Below are 24,684 nucleotides of genomic sequence, written 5' to 3'. Positions count from 1 at the left end.
GCTCAGGTATGGGGCGGGACGGCCACGGGTAAAGAGAGCAAGGACCCTAGACCCTTCTCTTCATCGTTTCCTCAGAAATACATGCAACCTCCATCTTTAAGGAAAGAAAAGCCAGACAGAGACGAATTCTTCACAGAAGTGCGAGCAGTCATCCGGTACTTAACAAGAGCGTAGGAGTAAATGGACCCACATGCTGCGATCAGTATGTCCGAACATCCACGTTACCCAGCAATGGCTTTGCAGAACGATACCACTGTGAACAGGGTGACGTCGCCATCTCAGAATTCAACACTGAGAAACTTCCGCCAGCTTCACGCTGGTTCCTCAAAAGCTCCACAGGGAGCGAGTCAGTTGGTGGGTACTACCTACCTAACGCCCTCCGGATGGGCATGCCTGGATCAGGCGGTTCTGCATAAAATAAATGAGAAGGCCAAAGGAGCAGAGGCAGGCTTTGGCCTGGACTCGTGGCCACTGTTCCTACTCTGGGCTACCAACAGAGCTTGTTAGATCAGCCGAAGCAGACGGAGGATACCGTAGGGCCTCGCACTTCCGGCCTGGTGGTGATGCTCCACTCCTAAGCACAAACGTGAGCACCAACGCTGGACCTCAGCTTTGCATTTTTCATACAGTGGCTCTTAGCCGGAGCCAACACACTGTCCCATCGCATTTTATGTCCCAGGTATCATATAATGTCAACTTGGAGAGAGAGAAAGCTACAAGATGCACAGGGTTCTCAGAAGTCCCTTCCTAGGTAGCATCGAAGGTGGCAAAGGATGACAAAATGGCAGGTCATCATTGTCTGACCTCCTGCAACAGCTCAGGTATAAAGTGACCCCGAGAGCCAGGGGATATACCATGACGGCTCAAAGTGTAAGAGCTGGTGTGGGCCCCAGCCACTCCCACAGCTGTGTGGCTTCCCCTATACCCTCTGCCTTCTCATCTGTAAAATGGGGATAAGTTACACACTGATCTCAGACGGTGGTTGTGAGAATTCCATCATAGGGCTACCTATGTAAAAGGCTGACTGCTGCCTGGCACACAGTAGGGTACCATCATTACCATTGTTATTTGAGAATCAATCTTAAACCCTGAAACGACAAGCTATAAAAAGTGCCTCAATGATACTAAAACTACGTGGCTACAGCTAAAAGGTTCATATGGCTAAAAGGACTCATAAATGTGTGCAAATGCTATTTGTCAATCATACACAAAACAAAACTTTTACAAAGGCAAAAAGTTTGCATTTCAAAGCTCACTAAAGGCTAGGGAAGAATGGGGAAAGCAGAAGCCCCAGAGACCAGCATAAGCGGCAGGGAAATGTACCATTCTTGGCCAACTCCTCCAGCAGTTCGCTCCACTCCTTCCGGAAGATGTTGGCCCCCGTGAGGCTTCCGTCCCCACCGATCACGCACAGGTTGGTAATGCCCCGCTGGATCAAGTTACTAGCAGCCTGTAAGCGACCTTCTCGAGTGCGAAAGGCTTTGCAACGGGCACTGCCAATAATCGTCCCACCCTGGAAAAGATAAAGTCACGTGTATTGATCTCCTTTCAACTAGAGAGAACACCAGATGGATCAGCACATGTGCAGGGCGATGAACACACACAGGACTTTCAAGGTACGCGTTCCCCATTTGCATCTCTTGTCAGTCCACTGTGAGAGTGTGTGACTTTCCCATCTTTAGTCCCACACTGGAATTCTGTGGGGAAGGACACAGGTGTCATGCCCAGGAGTGGCCAAGAAGGTGTGGAGCTGAAGACAAACAGCACCCGTGGACCAAGTATGCAGAGTACTTGAGTCTGCAGCGTCACCACCGCCATCCGGCAGGCCTGTGTGGAAGCTGTACCCACAGCAGGTGAGCGTGATCGGGTGCACAGAGTGGAATGTCACCACAGGGTCGTCAGCCGAGACCTGAGGAGCACACTCCCACAGCTGTGTGGCTTCCCCTATAACCTCTGCCTTCTCCTCTATAAAATGGGGATAAGTTACAAACCTTCTTGGGCCGCTTCCAGGTGACCCAAGGCTCCTTCCCTTAGTCAGGTCTCACCACAGGTTCAAGCAACACCAACAGGAACCCGAGAAACAGAGGCTGGTTTTTGCTTTATATCCCTCCACCCCTTTAGAGGCTAAATCTTAAGAAAATTTAAATCTGATCCCTCAAACTTCCAAGAGACATAAATCATAACTTCTCACTCTTGGTTGTTAAAGAAAAACTAAGGACAGATGGCTTATAGCATTGGAGAAATGCAAGAGTCCTCTACATAATGAATGCAATTATGAAACTCCGTTTGGACCTGCTGCCTCAAGTGTCTCTTGGTGCCTAGGAACAGTGCCATCTCCCAACTGCACGGACTTCAATCGGGAGACGATTTACTGAAGGTCCGCGTGCTCACAAGCTTTTTGTATTTGTCTGGACACCCAGAGAGTGCATTGCATAACTTATGTCAATTTATGAAGATTATTTTAAACCATAAAAATGCATGTGTGTTTTTTTTTTTTACATTAAAATTGCCACCATTTAATTGGTCAGAGCATTGTGAGAAATTTTCCAGTTTTGAAACCTATGTTTACTAACAGCACCAAGAGTGATCCTGGGCTCACGATGCTAGTACCCAGTGTGACTGGGACAGCATACAAGCTGGCTCCACAGAGGCAGGCCTGGGGTGGGAGGTCCAGAGGTCAGGGCGGGGTAAGCTGGCTCTCTGGACTTTGATTTGACAGAGAGCAGCTGGGAGATCATGCGGCATTTTACACCTGGAAGAAATAACAAGAAAAAACCCAGAAATACCAAGGTTGGAGAGAGAGAGATGGACAGAGCCTGGGAATGAAATCAGGTGCCATTCTGACACTTGTCCATACCCTCCAACAGAGTGAGCACATTCTCCCTTTTCCTGCCTCAATCACAAGGGCAGAATGGAGATGTTCTTCTCTGTGTAATTCAGCAGACACAGCCTGAGTCTTGAGTATACTGTTCTATCTAATCATTGATGGCTGTCAATAGTCCCTTCACTTTCTGTCCAGGCACAGCTGAGCTAGGTGCAGACCGAGTCGTTGGCCAGCATTACAATGTACGTCCCACCAGCAGCTTCCCAGTGAATGTGCCAGTCTGGTTTCTATTCAAAAGTCCTCAGAATGAGTCACACATCAGTCTGCAAGTTGTAAAAACCCAAACCACAAATTAGAAGCATTTCATGAAGTCTATTCTTTCCACGTAATCTCTTTCTCAACTGACTTGGGGCCTTCATCGAGCAGAAATGGTCCAGGAAGGTATTAGGCATAAAATCGTTGGGCAGGTTTCTTTTAAACTCAGAGGAAGCAACTGTTCCCCCTGCAGTGGCAACTGCTTCTATTGCACACCACATAGAAATCAGCCCTGCCTGATCCAGACCAGAGTGATGCAGTGTCTCCATTAAAGCCACAGCCCTCGGGGCTGCCAGGCTTTGTTATATCTAGTGCCAAGGGACATGCAAAAACCTAACGGGCACAGAGATCTGACGCTGAATATGCAGCACCAACACACCAAAGTCGCCTCAACTGTAGTCTCATCGAAAAGAAAAACAAAAATCTAGTTGCCAGGCCACGGGAAAACAGGCATTGACACACTCAGTATTGCAAGCATACTTTCTGGGTTTGCATTATGAAGAGCTTTTTATTTTTTACAATTTAATTAAATGGCAAATTAATAATGTTTTCTTTCCTTGTAAGAAAATAATGGAAGTCAGCACATTCATGTGCTTTCAGTGTTACTGAGGTCCAAATGTAAAAGGTTTCCAACCACAGCAGTTACTCAGAGAGAAACTGGGGTACCTACCACTTGTAGGATGCTGGACACGCTCTCCCAGTTGGCTTCCACAATGTTGGAGCCTCCATCCACCATGCCTTGGTAGCCCTGGGTGAGGAAATACATGCGTTTTTAAAAATGGGTCCAAGTTTGCAGTAACATTAATTGATCCATAAATTACATAAAATGGAATCACAAATAGCCATGAACATAGCTTCCCCCTCACACAAAGGTTAGAAGACAGCTTGTGTTGGATAAGTTTACTCTTTTAATAATGGAAAAATTTTCCCAGACTCATCCAATGAGAATGACAAGGAGTAAAGTGCATTTCCTACTAATCCCTGGTTCTTAGGATGGAAAAGGGACACACTTAGCCCAAGTGTTCATAATTTGACACAAACTCACACACAAATTGTTCACCAACACATCGCATATGTGAAAACATCTTGTCAGGGTCTCAACCAAGGCTCTCCAGCCTGTTTAGAGATCTATCATTTTTTTTTAAAGCATAGCTGAATAATAATTCAACCTGTCTGATTTTTCAATTAGTGATACTTTACTGCTGACATCCCCAAATATACCATAACACACATTTTAAAAAGTGACATATTTTCAAAAAATAAACTGATTATTTTACACAAAGAAAACAAAAAGTAAAAAAGAATGACTCGATTAGCAATTCGTATAGCATTCAAAGGTCTCTCTTCATTGTACACATGTGGTGAGTTGCTAGGAAATGACTCATTCTTCAATTTGCAAAGTCATCACACAGATGTAACATTAGAAAAATAACTGCTAACTGCAGTTTTAAGTTGTCTTTACTAAAAGGAGAGGTTACTAAATTGAAGGTCTAATTTAACCAAATGTATGATAATGTACAAATTCAGATGAGTTTTTTCCTAATGAAATCTCCCTAGAAGCTACTTACTTATTTTAACATAGCAAAATATTTTCTACAATTTCCTTTTGGAGTTTGTCTGCCAAGCTAATTCTATGACTCACATAAGAAAAACAAACCACAATACCTTTAAGACCATGCTTAGCTTTTGACCAGAAAAAACCCATTATCTGTCTTGTGGAGGGCCATGCGACATTTTACACCTGGAAGATACACTAAGAAAAAAACCCAGAAATATCAAGGTTGGAGAGATAAATGGACAGAGCCCCAGGAATGAAATCAGACGCCATTCCAACACTCACCCATACCCTCCAACAGAGTGAGCACTTCCTCTTTTCCTGCCTCAATCACAAGGGCAGAATGGAGATGTTCTAGTTCGTAAGTGGAACCTGAGACACCTGTGGTTGGCTGTGTCCAAGCCACTGTCCTACAAAGGTTTTAATGCAAGGCACTTGCTCACGTCTAAGCACATGCCGCAGACTCTGAAATCACTTAAACTTCTATGAAACCTTTTGAGCAATGTTGGAATAAGTATTAGTAACCTCCTGACTGACTGCTTAGGAGACAGTGCTTTATTTAGAGGTAGTTTGGGCCAGTATTTTTGGGCATTTGGTCAGCCTGCCATAAACGGAATAAGAACTGGTCCAGCTATAGGTGGCTTTCTCTTCTAAGAAAAAACATCTATATTTTTTAAAAATTAAAGGCCCAGAAGGAAATTACAGTCTGGTGTTTTAGCAAAATTCCTTTTCTTCCAGAAATTCTGTCCAATTCATCCGTGCATCTTAGTTGGATGGAGCTTGTTTTTCCAATCCGATTTCCTGAATTCATCAGTCAATAACTGACTGTTTGAACAGCAAACATTCCAGCCACCAGTGAAAAACAAGCTGCTGAAAATGATGCACTTTGAAAGTATTTTTCTAGATGCCGTTACAACTGACTTCCTGTGGATGTAGTTATTGCATTCAAACATTTATCCATGGGCTTTGCTGCTTCTGGGTATAAACGTTTTTTGTTTGTTTGTTTCCTACAGTAGTACTAGGACGCCTCTAGTTTATTTCTGAATAAACTAAAGCATTTCACTTACAGATCTTGAGTGAGCACAGAGGGGCTCTGCATGGATGTATGAGCTACATAATGGCTACGCAGTCTTACGTTGCTCAAGACTAGTGCTCGATAAAAAGAGGCAGCAGAAAGTTCTCTGCCAGTGGTTTTTAAAGTTGAGGGTCATGATTTTCTTTTTTCCATAGGGGATGCATATACAGAACGTGAGATTGGAGAGTTTCTCCCCACATGCTCACCTTTCCACTAGCGAGCTAAAGCAATGCTCTTGTTCAGAGACCTGAACAGTCATCCTATAAAAGTGTGCACATTGATTTAATCACCGTACGGAAAATTCCAGAAAAGAAGCCTTAGGAAATGTCCTTGGTAAGACTCAGCTCTAAAATAGGTTGAACAGGGCCAATCATTATGCAGTCCTGTACTTGGCACTTTGAAAAACCAGTAATATGGTAATGCATTTTATTTACCCTCCAGTATTATTAGAGTCCTTTAAGTCCAAGCTAACAGACCAACCTCAGTGGTCAAGTTGACAGCACAGTAGGATAAGACAGGTCACCTTCCTCCCTGAGAGAGGCTATCTCACATCTCAGAGGGGGCTCCCCTAGCCCCACAGTGACAAAGGTGGCAGTGGAAGTGATAGAGGCAGGGGAAGGAGCTGATGCTCATTTGCAATTTAAAAATGCTAACTGTGCCGAGATTGGCTGAAGCTCCCTGCAACCTGGAACATGACATTGTGGGCCGGGGAACATGGCAGAGGTAAATCACACTTGAAGAATTTACCATAAGAGCTGGAATGCAGCAAGCATTCAATGAAAGAAAATGCTCCTTCCTGTAATTACGACTATTTCCCAGGATGTGCACTGGCCAGTGTTCCAGTGGAAAGGTAAGGCATTCGGCGGAGACCTAGGTCACATAAACCACTTTTTTGTGAACCAATTTCAACAACTGAAACAATGCAGTAACGGTGTTAGTGCAAGGACGGCCCCTGGCAGATGGTGGTGGGAAGCAGAGGCACAGGAGGCACTGCGGAGTGACACACCAACCAGGCGTGTCGGCACTACGGTCACCTTCCAGCAGATGTGGTGGTCAAGCAGCTTTGGCTTCCATGACTTTAAAAAAGAGACAGTTACATTTAAAAGCTCAAAGAGACATGCCTGAATAACACAGGAGAAGCATGTTTGGAATCTTCAGCATTGCTGGGGGGCGGGGGTCAGAGTCAGGAATGGGAGCGGTGAGGGGGGCACAGCCATGTCCCCCCAGGTCAGCACGGCCAAGGCCTGGTGACCTGCTTCACCAGCCACATTCCAAGAGCATGGGTATTATCTGGATCACAGAGTATCTACAGAGAAGTCACTTCCGGGCCCTTCCTCCAACGGCAGGTCAGCCGGAGAGCTGAGGCTGGAGAGGGGCCACCAGCACTTCTGAGCAAAGCAGGGTGGCATGGCTCACCTCAACACTGAGCAGCAGGGTGGCGCTTCCTCTGGCAAGGAGGGGGACTCCATTAGGAAAGAGAAAATGATACCAATCTATGGACTAAAACTTCTTTCTTAGTCTATCAAGTCAAGTCACACGCCCAGGGCCCGAAAGGAGACACCACGTCTACGTGCTGATGATTCAGGCTCAGGGCGGATGGCCAATCCAGTGAACCTGGGTCTTCAGAGAGGAAGCTGGAAGCTGCAGTGGAAGGGGGGACCCTGAGCCCCTGCAGCCACGGGGGAGGGGCGGCAGCTGCCACCACAGCAGCTCTGGAGACCACAGGATTACCTGTCCATGCCGTTCTGTTACCCCTTATTCTTTTACTGTAAGAAGGATTTATAACACGCCAGACATTTAGGATCTGCTCTTTTTAATCACAGTAAGATCAGCAGTGACAGAATGACACCTAGCCTTTATTTCAGGGTGTGGACAAGGAGAGACAAGCTCTGATAGTATTTACACATGAGTGTTCATGAGCATCGGACTAGTTTCTTTTGAAGATGAGAGATTTTTTGGGTCTCATATTTTATGGTTCTTTTTAAATACGCGAAATAGCTTTTAACAACAGGATGCCTGTAATCCCAGTGGCTGAGGCAGGGGGATAGTGAGTTCAAAGTCAGCCTTACCAAAAGTGAGGCGCTAAGCAACTCGGTGAGGCACTAAGCAACTCGGTGAGACCCTGTCTTTAAATAAAATACAAACTAGGGCTGGGGATGTAGCTCACTGGTTGAGTGCCCCTGAGTTCAATCCCCAGTAACCCCCCCAAAAATAAATAATTCCCAAAATAAACAAACGAAACCAGGATATTAAGCCCACCTATAACTCAAGGAAACAGTCATTTCTACAGGGTCTTCTGCAGACACAATAGCTGTCTGGGGCAGCCAAGTGACACTCCCTACTTGATGTCACCCATCCTAACCAAGGCAGCCGACTGGACAGAGTTGGCCACAAAGCATTGTTGTTCTTACATCACCAAGAAACCAAAGGCTTTTATAGGTCTTTAAGGAAAAACCCTTGCTTAAGAGGAAAAACAAGGAAGAGTCACCAACTGGCAGACTAGGTAGAGAAGAACGGGTTAACCCGCCAGCCCTCCCTGTCTCTCCAGCACAGAGCCCAAGGGCTTCGCATGCACCACACGTAGGCCTGGCCCAGATTTACAGGTCTGCAAGCCGCAGCCAGATAGAACAGCTCAGGCTAATCCAGTGCCAGGCTTTTACCAGAAATGCCAGCGCTTTCCCGTGAATACACTCCAGTGAATACACGTCCTCTACCAGAGAGAAAAAAAAGGACCTTTAATTGAAGACTTGCATAACTACCTGTTTAACTGTTTTAGTCTGATGCTAACCTACAAAGTTGTAGGAATATTCAGAAACTAGACTAAAAAACACCATACAAATGCGGTAAAATACTAAATGGTACCAAAAACAGAAAAACGCTCTTCTAAATTTGAGCCCAAATATGTCAGGAACGGTGGTCCCCAGTGAGGGTGGTTTTGCCAAGGGAACATTTACCGACGTCTGAAGGCATTTTTGAGTGTCATGACTGCCAGGTGGGGGTGCTCCTGGCATTTGTCGGTCAGGACGGGATGCTCCTGGATCTCGGGCAGTGTGCCCCTCCCAGAATTCCCCAGTCCCGAATGCCACAGAGCTGAGGTCAAGAAAGAAGCTCCAACAATGCATGGAGCTCAGGGAGAAGGCACGTGGAGCCATGATTTCCAGCGGGTCTATAAAAAGATCAGAGGCAGTCCCCGATGCTATGCCTGGCCACAAACAGCCCCCCTGCGCTAGTGCAGGGCCCTTCCACGTGCAGGGAGCCTCTGCACTGGCCAGATGAAGACATGGGATTAAGAGCTAATTTATTCATGGAGCTGCCAAGGCGCTTGCCAGAGGTCCACAATCCTTTACCCAAACTTTGAGCGGCAGACCAAAATTCAGAAGACACTGGATTTTAGCAAGCAGTAGGGACATTACTGCTTGTGTCACTTGGGGCCTTGGGAGCATGCACCTCCTCAAACCCACCCCTATAGACGTGGGATTCTGAAGAGTGAGGGACAAATCACAGTGGGTGGGGGAGCCAGTTTTTATGGGTAGCCTTAGAGGTCAGCTACATATAAGATTTTAAATCTATAATAGAGAGAACACGATGCTCCAAACTGATCCAAGTAGAGACACTTATTGCTACTGAGCAAAGAACCTGCTATTTGTGCCAAGGCCCTCTGGTCTGAGGATCTGTTTTCAGTGTGCGCCAACCAAGGAAAGGCAGATATGGAGGACCATGTTCCTGTAGGGATATAAACAACAGAGCTCTTCCGCTAAGACTGACCTTTTTGTGGGGCGGGGGGGGGGGGGCAGGAGTATCAGGAGAAGCACCTCATCATCTCTGGGCATTTTCAGTTCAACAAAGCTCATCTTCAGTGTGTTCCCACTTCCCTAGTAAGACAGGATTTTAAAGCCTGTACACCACCACATTCAGATATTCCATAGCCTCTATCTCAGGTGCCCACTACTGATGAAACAGTCACCATGGGACTTAGAGTAGCCCTTAAACAACATTTGCACACAGGATTCTCTTTGGTGACATCTCAATGGAAGAACTGCAGAGGAGATGGGAGCTGACCAGAGTCAGGACTCCTTATTCCCCATCCAGGGAAGGGGAGGAAGGGAAACCCACACTGGTTCCCTGTTCACCCCTTTGGAGAAGAAAGGACAAATGAAGCCCCTGCAGACCACCAGGAGTCGGCTGCCTACTGGGCAGTGTGGACCTCGGAGCCCCAACTTTCCGAGCTGGTAACCGTGCTGGCTGATTCTGGGTGCTAACCTGGCTGGATGGAGGGCTGCCTGGAGTCTTGCAGAGCACATTCTGTGAGGGCGTTTCAGGGAAGGCTGCTGTATGTGCCTCTGAATGGAGGAAGATCTGCCCTGACTGTGGGTGGCACCATCCAGCAGGCTGGGGCCTGACAGAAGAAACAGCAGCAGGAGGAGGCAGCTTGCAATCCTGCTTGTGCCCTTCCTCAAGGGTGCTATTTTTGTTGCTGTTGCCCATGAACCTCAGACTCCGGGTTCTTCAATCTCTGAACACAGACTGGTACCAGTGGCCCTCCAGGCAGCTTGCGGACCTTCAGCCTATGGCTGGGGGCTGCACGGCTGGACTTTCACACGGAGGTGTCCAGCTTCTTAAAGTGAGCAGAAACTAATTTCCCCGGCTCCTCAGACTGCAGATGGCCACAGTGGGCCTTTTCAACCTCCAAGCTTGAGGACCCATCTAGCAAATCCCTGTTGTAACTTTAGTACAATAGTGTAGAGGATAAATCTGGTTTACCTCAAAAGAAAGACCAAATATTCTTAGATGAAGGCCTATGATAGGTGTTCCATATCAATTCCTCTATTTTGAAATGCGCCACGTCTTGTAGACATAGGTCCGATGGCACCTGAAGACCACCAGACCACAGGTGGATAACTACGGTACACAGTGACCAATTAAAAACAGACACACACAGGACCAGGAAAACAAAACCACTGAATCCGACCAAGTACTTAGAGTCGACCAGTTACTATTTCAAGGATGAAACCCTTGTACATCCATCAGCCTTACCCGATCTCCCTTCTACCAACTTCCACGCTCAAGGCAGGGTTGACCACTGGTGTAAGGGAGCGCTGCTCAACCTCAGCACTGCTGATACCTGAGGCCAGCTGATCATCAGTGGTGGGGGCTGCCTTGTCCATCTTAGGGTGCTAGACAGCATGCCTGGTCTTGCCCACTAGATGCCAGACCCCTCCAACAATGAACTAACAAAGTCTCCAAATACTAGTAAATGTCCTTGGGGCCAGTTACTCCCTGACCCTGAGAGGTCACACACCCTTCCTAGCCCTGAAAATGATACATAGTGACACAGAGAAAATAGACTGTGTCTGTGATAGATGGATCGGTTTCTTTCACTATGAAATAACAGAAATAACTTCCTTCCTCCCATCCCATAACCCACAAAGTCACCACGAGGATCAAGTCAGTCACTGTTGTGAAGGCATTTGTAAAACTCGAGCATTAGCAAGAGCCAAGAATTGTAGCAGTCACTGAGATCACCAGGTTTCCTGGGGAAACATCCTGTATACTGTTGAACATGTTTTGCTAATTTCGACAGAAAAACCTCATCTGAGGCTGCTCCAACTCCAAAGAGCTTTTGAAAACCTCATTCACTCATTAGGAACAGCTCCCAGGACAGAATGCCAAATTCTCCCTCCAGATCCAAGGCAGACTGCACACCGCACCTCTTAAAAGAAAGCAAGCCAAGGCGGCCAGCGGAAACCAGCTCGGAGTGCACAGGGACACTCTGAAGCAGCAGGAGCAAAAGGCAGCCAGGAGGTCCAGGTGAAAGCACTGGAGATTGTAAGCAAACTGGAAGGTAGTCCGGTGGAGGGAAGGATGGTGCCCCTGGCACCAACGCTAATGTGCTCATTCCACGTCAGTGAGCAGGGGAAAGCAGCCATCAGAGCCTGGCCAGAGCCCAGCAGTGGAAATTCACAAGGGCAATTTGACCTTAAACCAATCCAAACACAAAAATGATAAAACAGCGGTCCAGAAACGCTGAGGTTAAATTCATCATTTTAAAATCGCCCCAACCAGATAAGTGCAAGCTGAAACCTCCGAACACTTCAAAAAAAGAAAAACCAAAACACAGGAAGACCCTCTTTTCAGCAAATGATAGACAAGTGGTTCTATAGACAAATGAGCGAAGAATGGGAACAGCCATTTCACAAAAGGAGAGAATGACTTGGATGGGCAAGGGAATCCCGCCAGCTCCCAGGAGTGGGATGGATGCAGCCACACCCCGTCTGGCAAGCATGGGTGGCACCGCTTCCCTGTGCTGGCTGGGGGTGGGCCTGAAGTTTCTGAAATCGCTTTGACCAGACACTGGCATTAAAAGGCTCATGCCTCTGATCTCAGTCAATGCCAGATCTTGGAAGGCAGTGACACAAAACCCTGAGTGGTTTTAAATATCATATAGAGGGCTATGATGGAGGCAGGAATCATAGAGGTGAGGGCCAAGTACACGACATGCCATACACCTGATGGAGCATTTTGGAGCATTTAAAGCAAGAGTTGGGCCAGGAGTGGTGGCACATGCCTGGAAGACCCAGCAAATGGGGAGGCTGAGGCACAAGGATTGCAAGTTAGAGGCCAGCCTCAGCAACTTAGTGAGACTCCCCCTCCATCTAAAAAAATAAAAAGGACTGGGGATGTGGCTCAGTGGCAAAGCATCCCTGGGTTCAATCCCCAGTACCAAAAATAAATAAAGCAATAGTTGGAATCAATATAGCAAATAGCAAACAGTCCTAATGGCAGGTATAAAATATAGCATACAAAATATATTTGCTATACTTTTCAAAATGTATATATTTCTTTCCAATCTTTTATATATACAGGGTTGGGAGAAATCATACAACAATGCTTACTAATGGCCATCTTAAAAAATTCAATTTTAAAATAAATATTCTCTTCTTCCAATTTTTTAGAGCTATATCTTATAAATGTAAAAGTTAAAGGTACATTTTTCCAAATAGTCCTTGAAATAAATAATGTGGTTCAAACCCTATTAGTGCCTTTTATCCAACTATTACTTATCCTGAAGTTGTCAGGGCCTCAAAAGTCAACCAAGAGTCATCTCTGCTATTTGGTCACAGGACTCTTGTTCTGAAACTAAAGCCTGAACTGAGAGTAGGGCAGAGGACTGGGTTTCATATGAATGACCAAAAGCTCAAAGTGGCTCTTTTCCCCATTTCCCAGAGTGCCTGTTCAAACTCAGCCCACACTGGAAAAGACATCACTTGCACTGGAATAAGAGCTACAGACAAATACCACCATTTGCGATCACTGATCCTATAAATCGAGAAGAGGAAGTCGATACCAAAATGACTTTCGTGCTCCGTCTCGTCTCCTTTCTCCCCTCACCTCCAGTGCTCAGCTTTAGGAGACAGGAGGGAGAGAGGCCTGCGAGGACGGAGCTCACACAAACAATGAATGGGAAGCATACACTGACCTCATAGATAAAGTACACTTTGGCCCCCACGTATATTCCCATGCGCACCACAGCACGGACAGCAGCGTTCATACCTGAGAAAGGAACAGGAACAATCGTTACTCAAGAGCCTGAGGCCCATTAACGGGGTTCTGCCATTAATTAACCGAGACTGCAGGTAAATTGCGAAACCTCCCCTATGTTTCTTTTCTTCGATGTGTGACATACACCTCTGGGATTAGTGTAAGGATTAAGAGAAACGGGAAAGCGAGGTCACCCATCGATGGGTACTGGGTAACGCCATAAAAGAACCTGGAGCACGTTGAGTTCAGCACATCACTGCCCCGATTTGGTGTGAGCTCCCAAGCAGCTCCACCCATTAATTGCAGGACAACAGAGAAGACATGTGTTGAGAGTTAGCCACAGTCCAAGAAATCAATACTGAAAAGGGTGACAGATCTGTGATTTGAGGAGATGAAAAATGGGTTATTTCATTACCAGCTACCAGTGTAATAAACCTCAAGTGATGGTCTTAAGCGCAAAATAAGTCATGCAATTTTATTAGAAGATAAACCCAACCTGCCTACTGCCAATAGTAAAACGAATCTGGATAACTCAAGGACATCTGTCACACTTAAACTAAGAGCAGCCACATGCAACGTGTAATCACATAAGTCTGTTTGTTGGACATGAATCTGCTTCGCTTTCCACTTAAGTCCTGTTTCTGGAGGTTGACAACTTGCTTGAATCACCCCCAAGGCATGGAACCTGATACAGGCAGTCCTGTATCACTGCTCTGGCTAATGAGCTAAGGGCATCACAAGAAAAATGGAAAGGATTGAGGACCAGGTCCTAAAAGATGCCTTCAGAAGGGGGAACATTAGAGCTTTCAGTGAAATTGCTCCTAGACACCCAACCACTCCCAATCTTGCTCCTCCGTGTATTTATATTATGAAAATAAATGTCAGAACTAGAGATGTTACAGAACACGGATAATGTCTTTTGGCAAGTAAGTGCCCTATTAAAAGGAGCTGTGGTTCTTCAAGAGTATACTGTGATCCACAAGGAGACTAAACTTGAGTATACTTATATGGTGCACTGGCCCAGAAGATGGTTTAAGATATCCTAAATTATGTTGGGCCAGGCACACCTCTGGAAGGCTACACTTTTGAATGACAATATCTCTTCAGCTGAAAAACCTTGGGATTGTCTCAGAGATAAATACATGCTGACATACATCTGATGCCTACATACGTGTGCATATTTCATGCCCTTATTACTTCATATGAAAACCCAGTTTACTTCATGAAGAAATTTGAACAACCTGCTGAATTAACTGGGGGCCATCTCCCAAGAAGGTCAAACTCATTTCAAAATACAATGGATTCTTTTATCCTGTTAATTTTCTCTTTCTCTTGTACTCTCTTGCTTGGCAGCGCGATTTTCTTCCTCCCATAGCTGCTATCTATAAAAATGACGCCTTTCCCTAACACCTCTCCCTGAGTCTGTATCCCTCAAACATGATCCACACCAGATGTCTGCCAGAATGACTGAAGCAATTTGTTCTCTTTTTTTGAGTTTCTGCAAATAACTCATCAATACATCCTTTTAATTTATAAAATAATTACAGGTGAGGGAACGGCCACATAAGCTTCCCGCCTCCTTGAAAACTTGAACTGAGGCTGCATGGTCCACACTTCTTTTGAAGCCAGAATTAAAGACAGACAGTTAATGTACAATAGGTGATCCCGTACAAACAATGGAAGCCCATTGGAAACCACCCCAGGGAGACTGGAATGTTCATGTCTCCAGGGCCCTTTGACACCACCCCTCCCAAAAAGGTCATTAATGAAGCAACTCCAGAGCTGGCAAGAGCTACTAATCCGCACCCCCTGGGCTGCTGCTCACTCCACCTTGGCCCTTCCAGCCCACCTGCTCACCCCCTGGCCATCCCACTGGTATCTCCTGAGCCCAGTCACCTGTGTATCTACCCAGAAAGGAGAGAGAGATGAGTGGGTAGAGAGCAGGAGACGGAAGGAAACTTTGGTCTATAAAAGATGCGGGGTGCTCTCACTTCTGGGGATACCAGAACACCAGCCATGGCCCCCGTCTCCCTCCCTGGAGAAGTCTGTGTTATTGCCTTTAAATAAAACCTGCTCTGTGTGCTTGCCTCGGAGTGCTTCTCTAATGTTCACACTCCAACATCTGAGGAAGCAGAACTCGTCACCCATACCAGTGGTATCACTTTCCTGTACACAATTTTTGCCCTCAACATCAGTACAAATGTTCTGTTTGAAAGCACTCCTGTGCCTGGCTCCTCCCCTGGATGATACCTCCAGCGAACTCTAAGCCCTTGCTCTGGGGACTCTCCTGTCTGCGTGGTGGCTTCAGGAAGTGCCTGTTGGAAGCTCAGCATCCCAGGCCAGCACTCCTCCTTGGAGGCTCTTCCTCATCCTTCCGTCTCCTGCCCCTCAAGATGACCACCTGGCCTCCCCCTCACCTGTCTCTCCTTAGCCCCTGCAGGGAGGCAGCTGCCCCTGTGCACTCACACCTGTGGCACCACATGGCACTTGCTCACTGAGGCAGGCATCTCTCAGGGGGCAGGGTCAGGTGTACCTCGAGCCTCACACTTAGGCGATTCCCAGATCCCTCCGGGCCACCATACTGTTCTAGGACTTAAAGCTACCGGTGCCATAACACGTAGACACTGGGTGGCACCAGGGGATAAAGGGGATAAAAGAAATGACAGGAGGACCGAAAGTTACAAGCTTGACACAATAGACAAGGTGAGCCCCCAGGCCACCTCCCGCCCCCTGCCCTCACCTGGGGGAGAACTGGCTTCCCCTTCAGCGCTCAGGCCCTGCAGCAGTCCCGCCCTGGCTGGAACCCCTTGGGGCCGTGGGTTCAGCCAGAGCTGGCATTTCCTAACGGCTCCCTGCTGTTGTGGGAAGCACACTCTAAGTCCTAGAGGGGTTTTTTTCACTTGCAAGTCACCCTAACGGAGTAAAGCCAGCTGGCCCTTTTCACTTCTGCAGCTCAGGAACTGGCAGCATCCTGTTGGGACCAGGAAGAAAGCCTGTTGAGATTCTGCCACCTCCCAGGACCATGAGCAGTTGGGCTCTGATTTGCTGATTTGTTCAAGGTGACAAAATCAATAAATGGTGAAGTGGCAATTTAAACCCTCCTCTTCTCTTAACTTAAATGTTTCCCAATTTCACCTATTACAAAGACCATGCATAGGAATCACCACAAGAGACTCCAAGATAAGAATGCCTGCAGGGGCCAGATTCCTATTTAATTGCTTATGGGTGGGGCCCCATTGGGCTGTAAACTCTCTGCTTTGGGATGTGATCAACGCTGCAAAGAGCTGCCTCCAGCTTAGCACTGTGGGCAGGAGAACCCAAAGGTGTTCCAGGAAGGGCCACAGCAGGGTGAAGGACAGGAGGCAAGGCAGGAAGAAAGCAGTAGAGTCACCAATCCCTGCAACTCCAACTGGTTTTACAGCCTCGTGGGTCAACATTCCCTGTTTCCTCATTTTGCTCAGGGCTGTCCTTGGGTTCAGCTGCGAGGCCATTTGGGACAAAGGACTGTTTCAGGGTTTTCCGCTCAACACTCAAGCTACTGTTTTTAGGGACAGCCCAGGCCCAGTGGGGTTCATTCATTCTGTTTGGGTTTTGGTAGCCAGACCCAGGAATCCAAACAATAACGTTCATCAGCATTTCCGTGGGAAAATGTAATCCTCCTACCAAGCAGGAATCCTGGTATTGGGAAAGTAACCTCTTCATAATTTGCCAAAATCTAATCCTCAGTCCTCAGGGAACATACAATCCAGTTACGGGAACCAAAGACAAAAACAAAGCTTGAGACGGCTAGCTAACTGGGAGATGATTCAGTGCAACCGAGCGAACAGATTATTTTTTTCCTGATACTACTTATTTTCAAGGGGTTCCTGCTCAACTTTAGTGTGCGGAACTTCTCCCCTGAGGCTCTAGTCTTACATGTGCCCACAGCAGGGTTTGGCAAGAAAGCATCAGGTCAGTCCTCATCTGTGGGTGGCTCTGAGGCGGACCTCCCCGTTTCCAAATGTTTCTTGAGATTCTGCTCTCATAAAATTCAAATTGCGCATCATTAGAAACGATGCTTTTTGAGGGGGTGGAAAGGCTAACTACACTGATTTATTACACACCTTTTACATATATCACATTACAACACTGTATCCCATAAATTAGTACAAAATATCGTATGCTAATTAAAAATGAAATCAACCAAAAATGAGAAACAATTTATTCTAATAAAATAATTTGGGCCCATCTCTTTATTTCTTATCTGAATAGTGGAATAAGTCTCCTCACTCGACCTTTGTGTGACAGCACTGAAGCACTTTTTTCGAATACTTCCCAGTACTTACGTACATTCCCTTACTAATTTCAATATTTAAATTCCATTTTGAAAAATAAAGCCAGGTGGCTGGCTTCTCTTACAAAAGATGAATTTAAAATATGCCTGATCTTACTCTTGCCACTGAAGTTCTTCGCTAAATTTTCTCTTTGAATAATGTCGGCAGGTGGGAATCCCACGGGGAGTCCTGTCAGGATGCTGGCTCCTTCAGGGTTCAAAGTCATCAAGCCAGGAAGCCTCCCTCTGGCCTCCTGGGCTGCAGACACACCTGGGAGGAGGCCTTCATCCATTCCACCATCCACCCAGTACATCCACCCAGTACACAAGGATCGCGTGCCTCCTCTGCGTCGGGTACTGTTAGGATACAACAAAACAGACCCTGCTGCAGCTTGTCGCAGTCAGGAGAGAATAATAAACATGACCAACACATGAACTGCACACTGGTGAAAGGGCACAAGTGCTAAGGAGGAAAATAAGCAGATGAGGACAGGGGCAGCCCAGGGCGGAGAGGATGCCGGGGAGGCTACAGTGGTCAGGGAAGAGGAGGTCTCCATGAAAACCGGTGTTTGAGGGAAGATCTGAAGAAGGTGAGGGAAGTCAGCAAGTGGCCGTGGAGCAAAGGCCCTAGGAAGTGTGCCGGGAGCGTGCCCTCTCCAGGGAACTCTGCAAATGTCACCACTGTTCCCTGCACTTAGGCAAAGCTTCCACAGAAAGCTCACTGGGACCTCTTAACTAGTCGTTAAATGTATCTGGACAAGATACCTGTGTCTTGTCCAGATGGGGATGTGCGGTAGGTACCAGCACACAGCGGACCTCAAAGACGTGGCGTGGAAATAATTTAAAGATCTTATTAACACCCAAATCAATTCTTGTGTTCCGAAGTAGTGGGTTAAAGAAAACAAATTTTTATAGAATTTCACTTTTTTCTTCTACCGTGATTAACGTGGCAACCACATCAACTGAAATTACCTATAAAACACTGGCTACCTATGCAGGCTTCCTTCCCATTGGACAGAGGTGCGCTCGAGTCCTGAAGTGCTGTGAACATCTGGCCACACTGATGGACACGAAGCTCTTCAAAGCTGGTGAGTGACCCATTCCAAGAACACAACACGGATGGAATTAATTTCCTGTGCGTCCTTTTTCACAGGGCCCTCTCCCAACTTTTTTCCTGTTATTAAAACACTGCTGTAAAAAATACCTATCAACCATCCCACCAGTATCAACCTCTGCTCACGCACTCTCTTCCTGCCACAGCAGGTGTGTTCCTATCCATCCCACGCCCCAACACACTCAAGACCTTGGTCTCCTCCATCCATTGAAGCCAACAGCCATGCGGGCATCCTGCCACAGGACCCATCCCCACCACCCCTCAAACCTCCACTGGAGGCTTGATACCTTTCCTCGTGAGTCCCTAACCTCAGTCTCCCTGCCCCCTATCCCCTCCACTCCACAAAGCCACCTTTATCAGAAGTAGCCAGTAGCCTTCACACAGCTTCCCAGTTCACACGATGTAAATGCAAAGTCCCTCACCTGGTCTAACAGTGGCCAGGACCCACCCAAGACCACTTCCTCCCATTGGCCCCTGGGCCCCCACTCCCTGGTCCTGAAGAGCAGCTTCCTGTGGGCTCCTCCTTCTCCCTGAAACAGTGTGTCTTTCTTCCTGGTCCCGCTTCCTTCTCAGCTCTCAGCAGCTGCTGAGATACACAGTCCATCCACCCCAAAGTGACAGTGACAGGACAGGGGGCTCTGCGGTTCTGCCTGACCCTCCCTGACACATGAAAGACTGTTCACCATGGAATGACTGCATTAAAACAGAAATCAAATCTGCATAACATTAGCCCAGATCTGAAACCATGAGGAGGAATGACTGACTGAGTGAGCCTGAGGTGACTGTATGTCACCCTCTCGGTCATTTTCTAATCAGGGCACTTCTGGTTGAGTCCCTTATCTACACATTTTTAGACAATGTGTGTTTAAAAAATAGAGTCAAGGTCAGAAAACCATCACGTGGAACTCCTGGGATGGTGTCCTCTTGGGAAAACCTCAGGGAAGCCTGGTCTCAGGGACCTGAGCACCAGTGACCTCTAAGTGCGAGGCTCAAGCCTCACCTAGCCCCCACACTCAGCACCCACTTCTGCACAGGAGCCTCAGGCGGCTGCAGAGGATAACAGGCCCTGGGGAATACACTGACAGGGGCTCAGAGCCCTCATGCATTGTTTCTTTGACTTCCTATTTCGCCTGAAGACTTTTGTTGATGATAAGGGTTGGGGGAGGAAAGTGGGGCAGGGAGAGAAGAGCCAGTGATTCCAATGTCTTCATGCTGCAAATGGGAGAAAAAAAAAAAAAAACCACGACCCTATCTCACCACTAGTAGATAGCACAGCCAGGAACAAGGATCTATAAATAAGTCTCTTGAGTTTCAAGTACACTGTTCTGCCATTTTCTGCTGCTTCTTTCTTCCAGACAAGCACAGCTACTGTAATTTCAAATAAAGTCCAGGATGGCAAAGGTGCAAAGAAAAGAGAACTAATGAAGAGGAACTGGAAACTCCCACAGATACTCTGCAACCAATAAAAATACACCACCAGATAAAGCTTGATCAAAAAAAAAAAAAAAAAAAAAACTCAAAAAGTGACTCAATCGTTTCCTTAATATAGAAGCATGTTCTTTTTCCATATATGCATTTTAATATCATCACAATGGTAGTGGATGAAGCTTTGTAAACTGATGTTTGCCCTTAACATGCTGATAACTTATCCTCTCATTTCTCATTTTAGTGGCTTCTGAAAGTTCCCAAGTTTGGTAGAGCTCATTTAAATATCCCCAATTCTTCCTGCTAGAAGGTCTGAGTTCTCTACCAAAAGCTTTTAGCATCTGGAACCAAAGAGGAAAATATGCCTTTTGTGAAAGATGACAAACTATCCACCCTTAGGGTGGTGTGCATGTGGCACACGTCAAAGAGGATGCAGTTACACCAACCTACCACTCGCCTGCACAATTGGGCTATGCCACAATTTTCACGCATTGCTTCAAGGCCCACTGATTTATGCTAGATTAATCATTACATTTTAAACTAAAAGAATCTCATTAAAGAACAGGCATACAGAGTTCCAGGATACTGAGGGCTGTGTGAGACAAGAGGCCAGTATTCCCAATTTCCCTTTTGCATCTTACTAGCTCTTAGGCAAGCTCTGGGCACTGAAGGGGCCCAAGCAGGACTCTGACCTGGGTGCTCAATAAATATAGCTGTCCCTTGGTATCTCCTCCAGGTATAGGGTCTAGGTACACCTTCAGACATCAAAAACATCAAAAACCTTCAATGCTTCAAGTCCCTTCTACAAAATGAGGTAGTGTAGAATTTTCATAAATCTACAGTCTTAATACACTTTTAATCATGTCTAAATTACTTATAATATGTAACAGAAGATAAATATTGAAATTTTTAAAAACTATTTTTCAACCTGAGGTTGGCTGAATCTGTAAATATGGAGAACAGACTGCGCTACTTAAGAACCAACTCGCACTCTGGTCATGTCTACAGGTTCCTCATACTTCCGTCTACAGTGTGGCAATTCTCAACTTGAGGCATGAGTTTACTCATACTGCTCTGAGGATCAGAGAGAACTTTTGAGTCATTCACTTGGATGACCTCATGAGAAAGAATGCTAGTTGGAACCCTGATCACCTTTCACTTCAAGGGTGACTCCAGGTGGGGAACCACTAACAAACATTTGAGAATTTGCCACCTGCCCTGGACCGTGCTGGGTGCTGGAAATACAGCCATGAGCTGACGTGTGTGCACCCCAGCCTGCCTCCTTTTCTGCAGCCACATGGCCAGGCACTAACACTTAGCTCTGCAAACTCTGGAAAGCCAGTTCATCTCAGGTTTCAAGTGCATTGTGTAAAATGGGGATAAGTTAACACCTGGGGCAGCCTGCAACAGAACAGTCACCCAGTGCTAGTTATTCTGTGATTAGAAAGACTTAAACTATATGTACTGTCCATAAGTATGGCATTAATGTTCTCCTTGCCTTAGGGAAAAAGGATGCCCTTGAACACCTTAGCATCCTCTACTTACCCTAAGGATCCACTCTGACTCCTGAGCATTCATTTTCAGCTCCACCCATATACAAGGCCCTGCAAACACCACAGCCTGTATCTAAGACCATGGATAACTTTTGGTGTGTGAAACAGAATTGTTTGAGGGTGGGTACTAAGTCATGGCAAACCTGTCTATACAGTAATGCAGAGCTTAATTTTAGATGAAAGTGAAATCAATTAATGTTGTAGATACACTGTGTAACTAAAGAAGATGAAAAAAAATCACCTTGAAATACTCTTTCTTAATGTGGGGACTAAAGGGAATACAGCTGGGGGACTTTCAGTTTTACTTTAGGTAATATAAACTCCATTGGGAATAAAAGTGCTCTATCACTTTGATATCAAGTGTGATGGTACATCATTTTAGCCACCTTGATGGTCATTACGATAAAAAGGCATTTTCTGTTCCACTAGAAAAAGCTGCCCCAGGGCCCTCTCATAAATTAGAGTAAGAAGAGCTCTTGCTCACATTTGAGCAAGACTAGATCACAAAGCATCACCGAGAAAGACCTGCTAAGAACATGGTCTAGTGGAGCGTCTGGGGGGTCAGATTTCAAAGCTTAGTTTAAATCTTGCCAAACTATCTGGAGCCTCAGGGCCTTGTCTAAATTTTTAACTCATCTTTCTGTGGATCTTTCTCCCCATGTCCAAAATTAAGAAATACATATCCCGGGTCTACAGGATGAGATCCTGGAGACAGAAATTGTAAAGCTCTTAGTACATAAAATGCACACAACAAATATAGCCGTCTCACTATGAAATTTTACTGTAATTCCATATCCAATTAGAAAATGACCCTAAAAATGAGACTAAATACTTTTCCTTGATCTCTAGCTATGTGAAAAAATGCTCTCTCTCTCTCAGGGAAAATCAAGTACCCATACAGTGAAGACAAAATGGTGAAGCATGGGAGCATAATAGATACCATCTCCAGGAATAACCTCCTCTAAGGATTGGTAAAGCTGTTACTGCCAAGACCAGAGCCTCTGAGCCTATCTTGAGGCCAGCTTTCTCAGAGAGCAACATGTGAACTAACTCTGAAACAGGTCCAAGATAACATCACAACAGGAAACAGTGGCTTGCATGGAACCTAAAGAAAACTGAACAATGGCTTCATCCTCCAGCAAGTGAGACCGCCCAGACAGCTGACTCTGGCTAGTTTCTCCAGGGACAGCCCAGACGTGACAGTTGAAAAAGCAGGAGGTCATATTCCATGCCACCTGTTAAGCTAAGAGCAGCCATCTCCCATTAACCTGATGCTATACTGACCAAGCACAAAGTTCTCAAATAATGTTGGTTTTCAAGGGATTTTTTCTGCTGAAAGTGGAGCGATGGACATGTTGGTATTAAGTAAGCTACTAAGTATTTATAACCCCTCACAAATGACAGATTCAGAATAAGTAACAGAATACTGATTTTGTAAATTGCGGAAGTATCTCATAGGCTTCTACACCAAGTATTTTGGCAAACACTCAGACAGGTTATCAAAAGAATGACCTATAAATACTTTTTCAACCAATATAGTGTCTCAATTTGACGATAATCTTGATGTACAGCTCTGGTGGCTTAGAGACCAGTTCCTCTTCCTGTGGTGACGGCTTCTTCTCCGGCAGCCCAGGATAAGATTCAAAGTGCTTCCTAATTTGACCCAGCGCGAGGTCTTTGGAAGGATGCAGATCCTTCTGAAGCCCTTGGACTGGAAGCCACTCAGGTCACAAGACAGACCTTCAAGCTGCCCCACACAAGCAAATCTTTAGACGTTTATTTAAATACCGCAGGCGATGCTATCTCCTGTTTTCCCAATTCCAGCCTTTGCTCTCTCACTGTTTTCTTTCTCTAGGAAAGCAGCCCCTCATGAGGAATGTTTTCACTGGGATTCTCCTTACTATAAAACCAATCCTAGAGCAATCCTGCTTTCTTGGATGGAGGAAGGCGGCCCTCTGAGGTGCTGGTGGTGACTGGTGCAGCGCTCACAGCCTTTAATAGAATCAGGACAGTCTCACTGGGAAACCCCACGCCGCAGCGCGGGCTTCTGCCGCTGGCGCCCTCCGCGGGCGCACCTGACGCTAGGCTCCTAGGATGCTGCCCCTCCTGTCCCGGCTAAGGCGCAGGGGCGGCGACGGGCTGGGCATCACGTAGGCTCCAGGAGCAGGCTGGGCGGTGCTCACAGCTCCCCAACCTGCCGCCCCCGCGACCGGCCCGGCCCCGCCCTGCTCAAGGGCGAAGGGAAGGTCATCCGCACGGTGGGCAGCAGGCGAGGGTGCCCGGCTCATCCATCCCTCCACGGTGCGTGGCCTCGGAACGGAAGGAATAGGCCATCAGTGCCTCGGTACTCATCTGGGGGCACCGAGAAGAGGGGAAAATAAAAACCAAAGCCCAGCTCGGGGAACATGTCTCCAGCCCGCGTGATCTTGAAGGCTCCAAGGGCGTGTTCGCCTGACAAGCGCCGATCCACTTGCGAGTGCTGGCTTACCCTCGCTAGGGATTTACGTGGACCAGGAAACCCGACCGCCAGGGGACCCCAGCGCCCCACGTGCGCTCCGGGCAAAAGGCCTTGTGCGCGGCTGACCACCCTCCAGGTCCAAGGGTCCCGGGCTTGGGTCCCTTCCGCCTTGAAATCAGTCTCCACGTTGGGGTAAAGGGCAGCCTGGAGTCCGCGCCCCGGGTGCTGGTGACGTCCCGGAGTCCCGGCTTCCTGGTCTTTCCCGTCCAGGGGAGGCTGGCGGGGAGGGCCTAGTGACCCATTTTTGTTTTCAGTTTTGTCATAAGCCGGAAGACGACAGGAGGTAAGAGCGGAGAAAAACCCAGCTTAAACTCTCCCAGCGGGAACGTCCGGCGCTGCGGCTTCGCCGCGGCCGCACGGAGGAGGGACCCCGCGCGAGCCCGCCGCGTCCCGCAATGCAGCAGCGGGGACTACGCCGGCGCCGCGGGGTGGGCGCGGGGCTGTTCCCCTACAA

The 24,684-nt window shown here is 47.0% G+C and overlaps 1 protein-coding gene across 3 annotated transcripts in view; it reads right to left on the bottom strand.

Moving 5' to 3' along the window:
* Positions 1–24,684, bottom strand: part of PFKP (phosphofructokinase, platelet) — a 58,780-nt gene that overhangs the window by 33,399 nt on the left and 697 nt on the right. For 2 of the 3 annotated variants that reach the window (XM_079107042.1, XM_079107040.1), the window contains exons 2-4: positions 13,247–13,320; positions 3,810–3,887; positions 1,324–1,513 (exon numbers count right to left, since the gene is read on the bottom strand). In XM_079107042.1, the coding sequence (XP_078963168.1) occupies positions 1,324–1,513; positions 3,810–3,887; positions 13,247–13,320 (342 nt within the window). The remainder of the gene's footprint in view (positions 1–1,323; positions 1,514–3,809; positions 3,888–13,246; positions 13,321–24,684) is intronic. The other variant, XM_079107041.1, reaches the window with a different exon arrangement.

This window comes from Sciurus vulgaris (assembly GCF_902686455.1).
Source record: "Sciurus vulgaris genome assembly, chromosome: 12".
Lineage (NCBI taxonomy): Eukaryota > Metazoa > Chordata > Mammalia > Rodentia > Sciuridae > Sciurus > Sciurus vulgaris.
This window is presented reverse-complemented; position numbering and strand designations above follow the sequence as displayed.